General features: G+C 44.2%; 1 protein-coding gene across 2 annotated transcripts in view; it reads left to right on the forward strand.

Moving 5' to 3' along the window:
- Positions 1 to 1,350: 1,350 nt before the first annotated feature.
- Positions 1,351 to 13,348, forward strand: part of WDR26 (WD repeat domain 26) — a 190,039-nt gene continuing 178,041 nt past the window's right edge. The window contains exons 1-3 of one of the 2 annotated variants that reach the window (XM_029593092.1): positions 1,351 to 2,272; positions 3,283 to 3,382; positions 3,484 to 3,540. In XM_029593092.1, coding sequence (XP_029448952.1) covers positions 1,950 to 2,272; positions 3,283 to 3,382; positions 3,484 to 3,540 — 480 coding nt within the window. In that variant the 5' untranslated portion in view covers positions 1,351 to 1,949. The remainder of the gene's footprint in view (positions 2,273 to 3,282; positions 3,383 to 3,483; positions 3,541 to 13,348) is intronic. The other variant, XM_029593093.1, reaches the window with a different exon arrangement.

Raw genomic sequence — 13,348 nt, forward strand, 5'->3', positions numbered from 1 at the left:
TCTTCACATGGTACTGAGGACTGAGTTTTCTTGCTTGGATCACACCAAGATTAGTACTATCAAGTCTTCCTGTAGAGAGCCAGAAGGTAAAGAAAGCAACATTTGCAGCTTTTTTAGATTCCAGTGATAATAATAGTGGCCAAATCAATTCTATATAATTGGATGGTTCCAAAAGCAGTGGCAAAATAGACATACACCCAAAAGACACTCCATGGGTTAAACTAAAAGCACAAGTGACTCATGGTATAGGGCAGTTTCTAGTTTATCCGGTTCAGTTGAAACTGTTCTCTTCTCTACCAAGCCTAGATTTTAAAACCATAGTCCAGTATTAGTCTTTACCAGGTTGGGTTATTGTAACATTTTGTACTGCAAGGTGCCTTGTAAAAGCATTTGTAGATTGTAGCTTTTCCAGGGTACAGAAACTAGGCTCACTTTTAAAAATCTGAGCCATCTGCTCTTGGTGAAGTACACTGGCTAACTGGTGACCGAATGGTGCAACTCAAAACTTAGTGACTAATATGTAAAACTGTACGTTGTACAAGTCTATCATACCCGGAGGACCACATAACTCCAAGACTTCCCTTATGTGGTCATCCAGGAAAAATTACGTCGTTATCCTACAGGTCAAACTGATTGTGATGTATTCTCTATATATGGAAACCCCTCGAAATGAACCGTCAACAGAGTGGAGGTTCTGTCTGCCCCAATAGCATTGTAAAATAGGCAGTCTTCTTCGCTTTTACAATTTAAATATTTCTCTATTAACGTGCTCCATCCTTTACACAAGATATTACAACTTAACACTTGCAATCGAGGTCTGCGTAGAATCATCGTTAACTTTTTCGAGGTTTTCCATTTTGCGGGCAATTAGCGCTCACTTCCAAAGGCAAAGCCCTCCGTAGCGCTTTCTTTATCCACCTGGACGCATCGCCCGGCTGTCGCACATTACCGCGCGCGCGGAGAAAGGAGGGAAACGAGACGGTGCTGTCCCCGCAGCAGGGGCAGCTTTCACCGGGGAGAACGCGTCCGACGAGACTGGAGAGGAGGAACTCAAACCCTCAAGCCAGCGCACAACTTTCCTTCCTCGAGCTATACCCCCGAGACGGAGACCATACCTGAATGCGAGAGAGAAACACTCCCCCCCGGAAAAAAACAAAACAAACAACTAACTTCGAACCGCTTTAATAGGCACTAGTCCACGTTCAGTCCCCGGTTTAGGAAAGCGTTAGCCTCTCGAGCGCGCGAGAGAGAGAGAGAGAGAAGCGTCTCCGCGTCCTCCGCCCGCAATCCGTCTTTGCCCGCCGCCAAGCGCTTCTGCCCGCCCGCCGGAAGTGAGCGAGGCGAGCAGTATAGGAATTTCCTGTGACGTCACCGTCTGGACTCCATTAGGGGGTTTGCAGCTGAGAAAGAAGCAACAAACCGCGGCGCGACGGGAGGAGAGCGGGCAAGCGAGAAAGCGAGAGACGGGGCGGCCGCGCGGACAAGGCGCCAGAGCCCCGCCACCCGCGCGCCGCTTCCTCCTCCTCCTCCCCCCTCCCACCCTACCTTTCTTCTTTCTGCCCCCCTCCCCACACCCGCCGCCGGAGTCCTCCTCTCCCCGCTTCCTCGGCCTTGCTCCCTTCCCTTTCCCTCCCTCCCCCTTCCCCCCTCCCCTGCCCCTTCGCCTCGCCTCGCCCCACCGGCTTCCAACCACGGCCGCTCTCGGCGAGGAAACTCTGGCCTCCGCTTCCTCCTCCTCCGACTCGGACACCGGTGGAGCGTCCCCGCCCCCGCGGAAGAAACACCGAGCCTCGGCGGCGGAGGGAGCAGGAGAGCCCGGGGCTTCAGCGGGCGTCGCAGGCCTCTCCGTGCTTGGGTTCGCTCCCGCTGCCGCCCTTGTTCCCAGAAGTGCCAGCCACGGTCTCCTCGGCGTCGGCAGTAGCAGCAGCAGCAGCAGCAGCCACAGCGCCATGCAAGCCAACGGGGCGGCGGCAGGGCAGGGCCAGAACCAGAGCCAGGACCTGGCCTGTCTCTCGGCCCAGAACGGGGAGTCCTCCTCGGGGGACCTGGCCCATTCCAACGGGCTGCTCTCCAGCAGCGTCAACAACAGCAACAACCTGAACGCGAACAATAACGGGGTGCCGGGGGCCGCCTCCTCGTCGGCAGCCAGCTCCCCGTCCCCCGCCACCGCCGCCGAGCTGGGCAGCAGCCTGAAGAAGAAGAAAAGGCTCTCGCAGTCGGACGAGGACGTGATCCGGCTCATCGGGCAGCACTTGCATGGCCTGGGTCTGAAGTATGTACCGATCCGTCTTCAAGGTGGCGGGGTGTCAACCTCGATCTTTTTTTTTTTTTATTTGTTTTGTTTTTAAATCGAGCGTATCAGTCTAGTTAAAAAGAAGAGCTTGTTTACATCTCCCCCCCCCCCCCCCCCCCCCCCCCCCCCCCCCTCTCTGCAGGGTCGCACATACCTAACTGCTGAGACACGATCAGTTTTAGTAGCTCTGTCCGGATCGTTCTTACTTTGTTTTTCTCTTCCCTCTATTTCTTTTGATTTGTCTTTCCCCTCCGCCGCACTTCTCCCAGTAAAGAAAGAGGGAGCAAGTGTAGGGGCAGGTGCCCGCTTTAGTGTTAAACGAACGGTTGTGGGGAACATAACCTCGCACCGTCGCCTTGATCCTTTCTTTTCTATTGCATAACTGCATTAGCTCCCCGACGTTTGGGAGCACTGCAGTATTTTGTGGCCTAGTAACAAACCGTATGTGCAACAGGAGGGTTGGAAAAGCAAAAGTATGTAAACTGCTGCAAATGTTTCAAGCAAAGTCTACAGACTGGAAGGATTAATAAAAAATAAAATGAGTTCGGTGAAAACATAACTGACAGGAGCAAGGGAAAACAGCTTGTGTCTGTTTTAAGCCAGCGTTGTCCCTTTTTTAGAGTAAAGGGATTTAGAACAAAATTAGGAGGGACTTGCTGTTGTTTATGTGATTATAGTGGGGACAAGGCTATGTTTACAACACAGTATTCAGAGTGAACAATTACTAACAATCCTTTGTTACCAGAGACTTCAGATATGGCAAGAAGTTGGTCTTTTTTTTTTCCCCCTGCTTGTTTATCTTTCATTTTTTTACTATAAATTCCTGGACAGCAACCTATAAACTGAACAATTTTGTGTAGCTCTTTTTTCTCCATAGATATAATTTCAGATGTCTAGCTAGCGGTTTATTGGAATTAAAATGCACATTTTTATAATGCCTGGGAGGAACATCTGTGAACTTATAGTTTTGCAATGTAACTCTCTTACAGTCAGACAGTTGACCTCCTCATGCAAGAATCAGGGTGTCGTTTAGAACATCCCTCTGCAACCAAATTCCGCAATCATGTCATGGAAGGAGAATGGGATAAGGTAATTTAGGGTATACAGGTCTATGTTTTGATGTATCATTTGTTATAGGTAGGTTCAGTATTGATTTGACACTTTTTTTCTTCTTTATTATAATTTTGTAGGCTGAAAACGACCTAAATGAACTTAAGTCTTTAGTGCACTCTCCTCACGCTATTGTGGTAAGAAGCACTATACATCTAATATTTAGTTAAAGCATTTAGGGTATATTTATGAATGAAAGAATTCTATCTGCGCTCCTATCCATTTATTTAGCATGAAGAGGACAAATGCAAATTTGTGTCTTAAAAAAAAAGTTAAGGAATATTCAGAATTAGTAAAATTGATGGCTAGGTTTATTTGATATTTGCATAACAAACTTTGAACAATGCCCAAAATGTCTTCTATTTTGCCATCGCTGCAAAAACCATTCCTTTATTTCCCAGAGAATATGGTTGTAACTATCGAGCACAGTCCACAGGTAGCTGGACTATAGCATGAATGTTCATGCAAGCGGATCACGGTTTGAATAAACAGTGCAATTCAGTTTCCGGTTGGCTTCCACAGAAGTGCATTTTGTCATTTTTGGATTAGTTTCTCTTTTTTTTTTTTCTCTGTAAAAACGTCGCCATCCTCGTGCGCGATGGGGGGGGAGAAACGGGGAGTGAAAAATACCGTGTGGTTCTTATTTTGTGAATTTCCTTGCATAGTCAGAAATGGGTCCAGTATGTTATGCATATGCAGCGTCTGCTGACGAGTTGTCTAAAATGGTCACTGATCCAGTGTATCGCTTCTATTTTCTTAAGCAAAGACCATTCTTTACTGAAATGTGAATAGGCATCAGCAGTTCAGGGAATACTTTTTCTTTGTAGTTGTTGGACGAGAACAGACAGCACTGCGTTTTAAAATGCCTGGTATTGTAAACAAGATATCAGCTGATGGCTGCTTAGTTCGTACTTCTAGCTGATTCATTTGTTGTCAAACGGACAACTTCCTGTCTGCAGAGGGAGGAGGGCTGCAGGGAGCAGGAAGTGTAGGCAAAAGGTAGCTCTTCATTGCTCAGCCGAACCGACTGACTTAAACGAAGTGTGTGTGCGCTACTTTAGTATATTTTCTTTTTTAGTTAAATAAGTTTAGGATTCGGTAAACACCACTTTTTTTTTTTTTAATGACGATAGAAAATCTTATGTTTAAACTATACGCGATTGTTAGCAGGTTTGCCAGAAACTGCAATAACTATATTAACGGTGTGTGTAATTTCGAGGTTTGATTTTGTTTGCCACAAGACAGAAGAAAGAAGTGTGGCTACTATTTAGCCCAATAGCACAGAAATAAAAATCCTTAGGGTTGAATATATTTGAGGCATTTCATAGTGCCTTTTTATACTTTTGTATACTTTTGTTGGAGGGCAATTTTATGGGCAGGACCGATTTTTTTTGCTGCCTTAACTTTTTTTTTTTAATGATTTTAGTGTGTTGTGAAATGGGTACTTAGAGAAAAAGGGACCCTTCATTTTGTGTTGGGATGTTCATGTATGTGGATTTTTCTTCAGGATGGAGTGAGTAAAATTGCTCATATAACACAAGAATTTTGTTAAGGTCTAGAAGATTGTACTTTGGGGATATGATTCAGTGATACATAGTTCTCTTCTGGTTGTGTAGTCAATGATTACTGTTAAGACTCCTGAGCATCCAGTTATCTCCAGTTGCCTAAGGTAAAAGACATTGATGTGATGTTCCCCTGTTTTTTCCCTTGTATGGGTCAAGCAGTATACATTCTGACAGGAGCCATCTTCAGGGCGACTTCCTGACTGAGTAGCAATGTTGTTGTTGTTGGGTTGTTTTTTGTTTTGTTTTTTTTAATTTTTTGACTGACACTCCCTTAAAACCTTCCCTCTAACCTTAGCTCCACTTCCTGTTCCAGCAGGCTTGGAACCTGAGCTAAGAGTTGAATTGAGGTCATAGTCTCTTAAGGCAGACCGTTATTTATAAAGCACCTTTGGCATACTATTTGCTGGCCAGCCACCAAAGCAGATAAAGGCTGCAAGGTCCCTGTCTTGGTGAGCTTACAAGTTAAGTGTAAAACATTTGAGAGCATGGCAGTTAGTTGACACTGAAGATTGCATTCTCAAGTAGTGGAGACGGGATTGATACCTAGGAAATAGGTGGTCTGAGTTCATTTACATAATTAATTGACTGCTGTTGATTTGCACCCCCTCAACCCCCCAATAGTATGTGGTCCCCAAACAAAAGTACCTTCCAGCATATAAAAAGAGGCTAAAAAATGTAGATGTATATATTTTCTGATTGATTGAGTTTGTGCTTTCAGTGTTTCTCTGACCCATTTGATCAGTACTTTTGCTGGAATGCTGGTGGCAGAAATGTTAGACACATTCCCTTATCTTTGTTCCCCCCCCCCCCAAATCAGATATGCATTTTAATGGTATGTGTATATGGTTGGATGTGCATGTAAAATTCACGTCTGCATCTATGAGCATTGAGTAACTAAAATATGTGTATTATCCCTAGACTAGAGCTACTATATGCAAACATTTCATTAGTATTCATTGTGATCATCCTGAAAACCAAATCTGTATATGGCAAGTGAGGGCCAGAGTTTTCCATCTCTTATAAATATCCCTTTTGCTTACTTTCATATTTGTCTCATCATGAAGCCATCATGTATGATCAATATTTTCTCTCTCTTATGTAGAGCTTCTGTCCTTTAGGCTTTAATCCATTAAACACTGATGTGTGCCATGCCCTTCAGGATTGTTTGGAGACTAAAACAGTAACCAAGTTTAAGAGGGCATGGGATAAGCTTAGTAGATCCTTAGTTATTAAAAGTGGAGAGAGCAGAAAGTGCAACCTAATGGTATGCATTTATAGCACCATACTTACCATTGCTTTCCCACACACACCTCTATTCAACCCTGTGTGTTAAGTCTGCCAGAAAGATTGGTAACATGGTTAATATGAAATGTTAGATTTTCTAGCAGAAATACGAGTGACCACATGACTGGGTTTGTGTGACAGCAATTTTAGATTACACTAGTATAGAGAGAGGCAGCCCTGGTCCTGGAGTTCCATAAACGGGTCCAGTTTTCAGGACATCCACAATGAATATATGACTACAGTGGAGGTATATATTTGCACACCCTGAAAACCAAACCTGTTTGTGGTACTCCGGGACTGGAATTGCCTACCCCTGGACTAGCGGTCTGATCTTTCTGGCATGCTATGCAGGGGAACTAGGATGCCGTTTATTCAGGCAACAGCTCCACTAGACTTGCTGGCTGTTAGTTTATAGTAGAGTTTTGTCGTTTAGATATGGGGAGAGGTGGAATGCTGGCATTAACTAACTAGGAATCTTTTATGTTGTTCTACCCAACATGGTGAAGTACAAAGAAAGAAGGCAAAAATAAAGATAGTGAGGGATCTTGCAGATGGTCATGCTCTCTGACTAGCAGCTGCAATGTATCCCTAGGGTGGTTAAATAACTGGGCTGATTGAATTGGTCTTTCTGCATTCATCTATTATGTTACTCTGTTTAAAACCTCTCCGGTGAGTAAAAAAAAAAAATGGAATGCGTGTATCAGAAACACTGCACCTCCAGGACTCTCAATATCTGCCATACCTGCCATAGTCCCATTGCTCTGTTTTTGTGCCTCTTCTGCACTGATGGCTTCTCAATTGCACAAGCTTTATTATCTGGCCATGAGTCCCTGCTTTCTTCCTCCTGCATAGCTATTGTTAACTGCAAGTATCAGATCAGGGAGGGGAAGATCTTGAGAGAGTAGTAGGAGAGAACATTGATAAACAGCTAATTTTATAAATTATAAGCACACAAAATCCAAAGCCCTAGCTTATAAGTGTTGTAGTAACCTTGTATGCTGAGGGCAGGAGGCTAGCACAGTTATTGATTCAGTAGTCCCTCTAAGAATGGAAGTGAAATGTTTTAGGCAACTGCAGTCATGATCTCTGAGCAAATTATAACCTTCAGTTGGGATTTCCCCCACTTTTTACCTTTGGCAAATATCTACTCCCCTAATGAAGTAGGTTTGGCATGTTTGTGCTATTCTGATGATCTGTTTGCTTTGTTCTGGCTGACTGGCTTTAGGCGAAGGCATGTGTTTAAACCAGAATTCCTCCCTACAGATGGCCTTACTTCTGACTTTAGCTGGCTTATATTTTAATTTGGATCTTAAGGGGCAGGAGCTCCACCTTTCTCCTTACATTTAAATTTTTACTGCTGTTCTAACCTAAAGAATGGACTTTCTACCAGGCCTCTGAGTAGCAAAAATCTCAGGTCATGACAAATAGGGGAAGTCTGCTGGGGAATACTGGGATTGCTCTAGATGCAACAACACATCTCTCTCATCATTTTTTTTTTAATAGTCATTTAGTTTTTAGAGACAAAATAAAATGTGCCGTTCAACTGTAAACATATGCAATTTCCAAATAAAAATATATCTGGGAAAGGGAAACCAGACAGTGCTATTTTGGTGTGTAAACACTTGATAATTATAAGACCTGTCACAAAAAGAGTTGTAAATGAAAATCTTCAAAAGCATATCAACTGAAAAACATAATCTCAAATACATGGCTTTTCCAGAAGTCCTTCCAGTGTACTGTCTTCCAGAAATAAGCTGTGGCAAGCCATGCTGTGTGGACCAGATGAATCAACAGCTGCTTTTGACTGGAGTATCCCAGAGCCATAATGAGCAAACCACTGGTGACAAACATCCTAGCAGTTAAACCTAGTGAACAAGGGATATCTATATGTACAATACAATAAACAAAACAATTCTGTATTTATAAAACACATTTTATTTACAGCTATCCAGATGTGATCCCAGTTAGAAGAATTTAGGGTAATCTGATTTCATACTTAGATCAGAGCTGACAACCACATGTAGTACAATGAAATAGAAATAAGTTGGAGTGTGTATGTTTAAATAGAAATGATCTTTTCTTCACTGTTTTTTTTATAATGTGATTAGTTGCAAAAGAAAACAGTCCAGGCCCTTAGTTTGCAAACAGCTCAGTGTTTGTATCTTAGGCCCCTCCCCTCTGGGCATAAGTTGCTAGCCTGAGCTGCTTTAATAAATGGCTGATAGGCTGACTGAGTGAACTAGGGTTCATCAGAGATTTTTTCTCTCTGTCATTATGGTAGTAACTATTCCAGTTAGCAGACATCCACGTGCAGTCTCTATCTGATGTGACATGCATCCATTGTTTACAAGACTAGATGCAAATTTTGAGGCAATGAAAAAATGACAAAAGTTCATCTGAAGTCATAAATTGCTCCTTCTGCTCAGACATACAACCACAAGTGTAGTGGTCCATTCTAGGCATCTGAATCTTATTTCTCTCTTAATCGTTCGGTCTCAATATATATAATACTAATGCTGAGTTTTTGGTATTTTGTAGTGTTTGTGGTGGTGCTTTTTGTGAAACACCATACTTTGGAGATTGTCAGCAGGAAGGCGTAAATGATTATAGCATAATTCCAGCTTTTTATATTTTTGTTTCCAGATTCCTGCGCTTGCTAGCCTCAAAATTTAGCATATCTACAAGGAATTGCTCTTCTTTTGTCTTGCGCCTCCTTCCAATGCGATAAGATCAGCCTGCACATCTGAGGGAGGATGAGTAGGCCGAGTGGGGGTTGCTGCATGCTGGCTTAGTTTAGGTAGGCTGGTTCACCTTGGCCTACAAAAGTTCAAATCCTGTCAAATTTTGCCAGCAGCAGGAACATTCAGATGTCAAACAAACTTAATTCTAGGCAGCATAAACCAAATTGGGCAATCCTTGTGTGCGTGGGTTTTTTTTAATTATTTTTTTCTGGATAAAGAGGCAGTCATTGCGTGCCCTGCTTTAGGAAGCGACCTGTAGTGCCAGCCAGTGGCCAGATTCATTGGGTATTAACTAACAGGAAAGGATTTCTGACTGTCATTTAGTCATGCAAAACTTTTTATTGAGATGTTTATGTATGCAAGGGTGAAATGTTGATAGAAAGCTTAGGTGCCAGCCAAAATTCCGATGAGCCAGGGGAAATTCTTTATAGCATTTTTTTTTTAACTTTTGTGTGTGTTATCTAGGTGTTTCAGGTTTTGTCTTCTGTGTAAACTTTTTGCTTTACCCACCTTGCCATTGCGGTGGCTGCTATTCTTTCTGACCCCCTCCTTTTGCCTGGCCCAGGGCTGCCACAGCTCTTTTCAGCAGATTGCCTAGGTTGTTTCAGCCATGTATGTTTTAGGAGTAGTGGGCACCATGCCCTACTCATGTGGTGTAGACTCTGTGAGTGGACATTAAGTATCCTAGAATCTCTTGCTTCTCACTCCATTTATTGGTCCATAGAGAACAGTTTCAGGAGGTAGGGTTTGAAAGAAATCCCTACAATGTGTGTGCATTATTTGTGTAAATTTGTAATTCTCATTTTTTAATAGTGAGCAGAATTTTATAATTGGCTGTCATATTGGATGCCTTTTTTTTTTTTCATGACATTTAATTATTGGCATGTGATATCCTTTAATGCCTGCTGTAATGAGCATTATCACTTATTGGTAAGGGATGTTTGCAAAAATAGATGAGTGGGAAATGGACTTCTTTTTGCTAGCATTGAGGAAACTTTATCGCCATGTTCAGCTGTTTTATTTTTAAGAACTGTCTTGCTCATGTTTGAATGAATTTTGAAAGGCGTTATGCATGTAAAAGTAGCATATAGCGCAGGGGTCAGGAACCTTTTTGGCTGAGAGAGCCATAAACGCCACATATTTTAAAATGTAATTCCATGAGAGCCATACAATATGTTTAAAACTAAATACAAGTAAATGTGTGCATTTTATGTAAGATCACACTTTTAAAGTACAATAAGTCTCTGAAAATATTACACCAGGCCTTAAGACCCCAATACATCTCCTATTAGGAAAACGGACCAAGTCAGGCTGCTATAGAGTCCTACACAGAAACTACACGCCAGCAGAAAACCTCACCTGAATCACGTGCTGACCCTCACCTAACATAGAATAAAGAGACCAAAACGCATAATAAGAAGCATGCAGAAAAAACTGAATTGGAAACTGCAACAAGCCAGAGTCTCTGTATGCAGTGTAACAAAGGAAAAAAGAAACATCACCCATCCTTATAAAACAAATCAAGAAATATAAAATCATCAGCAGTAAAACCATACTAACAAAAAGAACATATTTCGAAACAGCTGATGAGTGGAATATCCAATAATTAAAAACTCATATAAAACATTTCCAGATACCAACAAAATATTTCAAAATAGCAGACACAAAGACCCAGTAATGAAAAATAATAAGGATACAAACATTTTTTTGCTCTGCATACCTGGGAACATTTGATATCCAGGTGCCCTGAGATTGTTCTGAATTAGCAGGAGGAGGGGTGGTTTGCTTGGTACTTTCTCCTCTCTCAGTCACATACCAGCGCTCTCTCTCACACTGGCTCTCAATGACACATCTATACACACATGCTCTCAGTACTCACATATACACATGTTTTTTCTCTCTCACTTATATAGGCTCTTAATTACACATTTACACACATGCTGTCTATCTTTTCACGCTTACACACACACAGGCTTTCAATCACATACATACATGCTGTCTTTCTCTCACACAGACTCTCATTCACATGCTTACAAACATGTCCTCTCTCTCATTTACACAAGGCTCTCAATCACATACTCACATGCTCCCTCACCTAAACCAGCTCTCAATCACACACAGACACACATGATCTCTCTTACTTATACACACAGGCTCTTAATCATACATACACATGATTTCTCTCACACACAAAGGATTTCAATCATACACACATACTCTTTCACACAAACAGGTTTTCAATCACAAACTTACACATACAGGTTCCCAATGGTAAACTTACATTCATGCTCTCTCTCAAACAGGCAGGCTCTCAATCACAGACATACTCTCTTTCACATGTACAGGCTCTCAATCATTCACATACATGCAATCTCTCACTCACACACACACACACACAGGCCCCCCCCCCCCCCCGCGTCCCGGAAGAGGAAGTGGAGAGTATCGGGTGCGTGCGCGCGCGGCAAGAAGAGGCCACGCTAGTGCGCTTGGCATCGGCCCGAGGAAAAGAAGACTGCAGCGCGGCTCAGAGGAAAATGAAGAGGTTCAACCGCGGCCGATGGGACTCCGCCTCCGCGAGGGCTGAAAATGAAGAGGTTAGCGTTGGGAGGAGGCTGCTGCTGCCGCGAGTTCCCGGGGTGGGGGAGAGAGAGAGTGAATGAGCGAGCCGCTCATTCACTCTCTCTCTCCCCCACCCCGGGAACTCGCGGCAGCAGCAGCCTCCTCCCAACGCTAACCTCTTCATTTTCCTCCGAGCCGCGCTGCAGTCTTCTTTTCTTCAGGCCGATGCCAAGCGCACTAGCGTGGCCTCTTCTTGCCGCGCAGGCACCCGATACTCTCCACTTCCTCTTCCAGGCCGCCGGGGGGGGGGGGGGGCGGAAAGAAGAGAGCACGCCGGTGCCGCTGACTCCAGCTGTCCTGCCGCGTTCCACCTGGGCTGACAGCATTTTAAGCCCGGGCGGAGGAGGACCGGGCAGCAGCTGGGTCAGCGGGAAAGTGTGGCGAAACTTGTCTGCGAGCCAGATGCAGCCCTCAAAAGAGCCATATCTGGCTCGCGAGCCATGGGTTCCCGACCCCTGATATAGCGTAACAATTTTCAGAAGCCCATTTACGCGCACAAAACTGTTTGGAGTGTAAATGCTTTAGAAAATTTACCTCCTTTGAATATTTTGTTTGCTATGTTGAGATGCAGACCAAAGGGGTAGATTTTCAAACCGCGCGAATTGGTGTACTTTTGCTGGAGCATCAGGCGCCAGCAAAAGTACGCGGGATTTTAGTAGATAAGCACGTAGCCGCTAAAATCCTGGATCGGCGTGCGCAAGGCTATCGATTCCGTATAGCCGGCGCGCGCCGAGCCGCGCAGCCTACCCCCGTTCCCTCCGAGGCCGCTCCGAAATCGGAGCGGCCTCGGAGGGAACTTTCTTTTGCCCTCCCCTCACCTTCCCCCCCCCTTACCTTTGTCGGGGGATTTACGCCTCCCGGAGGGAGACGTAAATCCCCGTGCGCCAGCGGGCCGCTAGCGCGCTGGGACGCAACCTGGGGGCGGGTACGGAGGGCGCAGCCACGCCCCGGACTGCCCCGGGCCGTAACCACGCCCCCGGGCCCGCCCCCAAAACACTGCCAACACGCCCCCAAAACGCCGCGCCGACCGGGCCCGCCCCCGACCCGCCCCCCTCAGAAAACCCCGGGACTCGCGTAAGTCCCGGGGCTCTGCGCGCGCCGGTAGGCCTATGTAAAATAGGCGCACCGGCACGCAGGGCCCTGCTCACCTAAATCCGCCCGGATTTAGACGGATTTAGGCGAGTAGGGCTTTTAAAATCCGCCCCAAAGTGTGTGTGTGTGTGTGTGTGTGTAATGCTTCTGGTGTAGTCAAATCCTGTTTTAAGAAGTGTGTTTGTTTGTTCTGCTTACTATTTCATGAAGTATAAATTCCTGAATGTTTATCAAAAGATTTGTAGAGGAAAATAATTATGTAACAAATTGTTGTGATTATGTAGCTTCTCATACAAGCAGTGTTTCACTTGCTTTCCAGAGACATGGCGTGTTAGACTAACCAGTTTTCCTAAAGTTTTTGAGGAAAATAGCTTATCCCTCCACACTTACCTGCTGTTAAGTAGTGAGTGTGAACTTCCTTGTTCCTAGAGGGGGATCTCTGCTGGGGAAAATGTTATGCCTACCTTATCACTATTTAAAAATATGCCATTTTAGAATTGATTAAAATGAATAAATATTGTCTCTTTTAGATAATTAAAAACAAAAACAAAAACTAATACTCTATATAGTACAGCTGTAATGTGAAATTGGAGATCAGCCACATGCCTCATGCCAGCCATAATCCTAGCTGCACTCATGGCTTC

The sequence above is a fragment of the Rhinatrema bivittatum genome, chromosome 3 (assembly GCF_901001135.1).
Source record: "Rhinatrema bivittatum chromosome 3, aRhiBiv1.1, whole genome shotgun sequence".
Taxonomy (NCBI): domain Eukaryota; kingdom Metazoa; phylum Chordata; class Amphibia; order Gymnophiona; family Rhinatrematidae; genus Rhinatrema; species Rhinatrema bivittatum.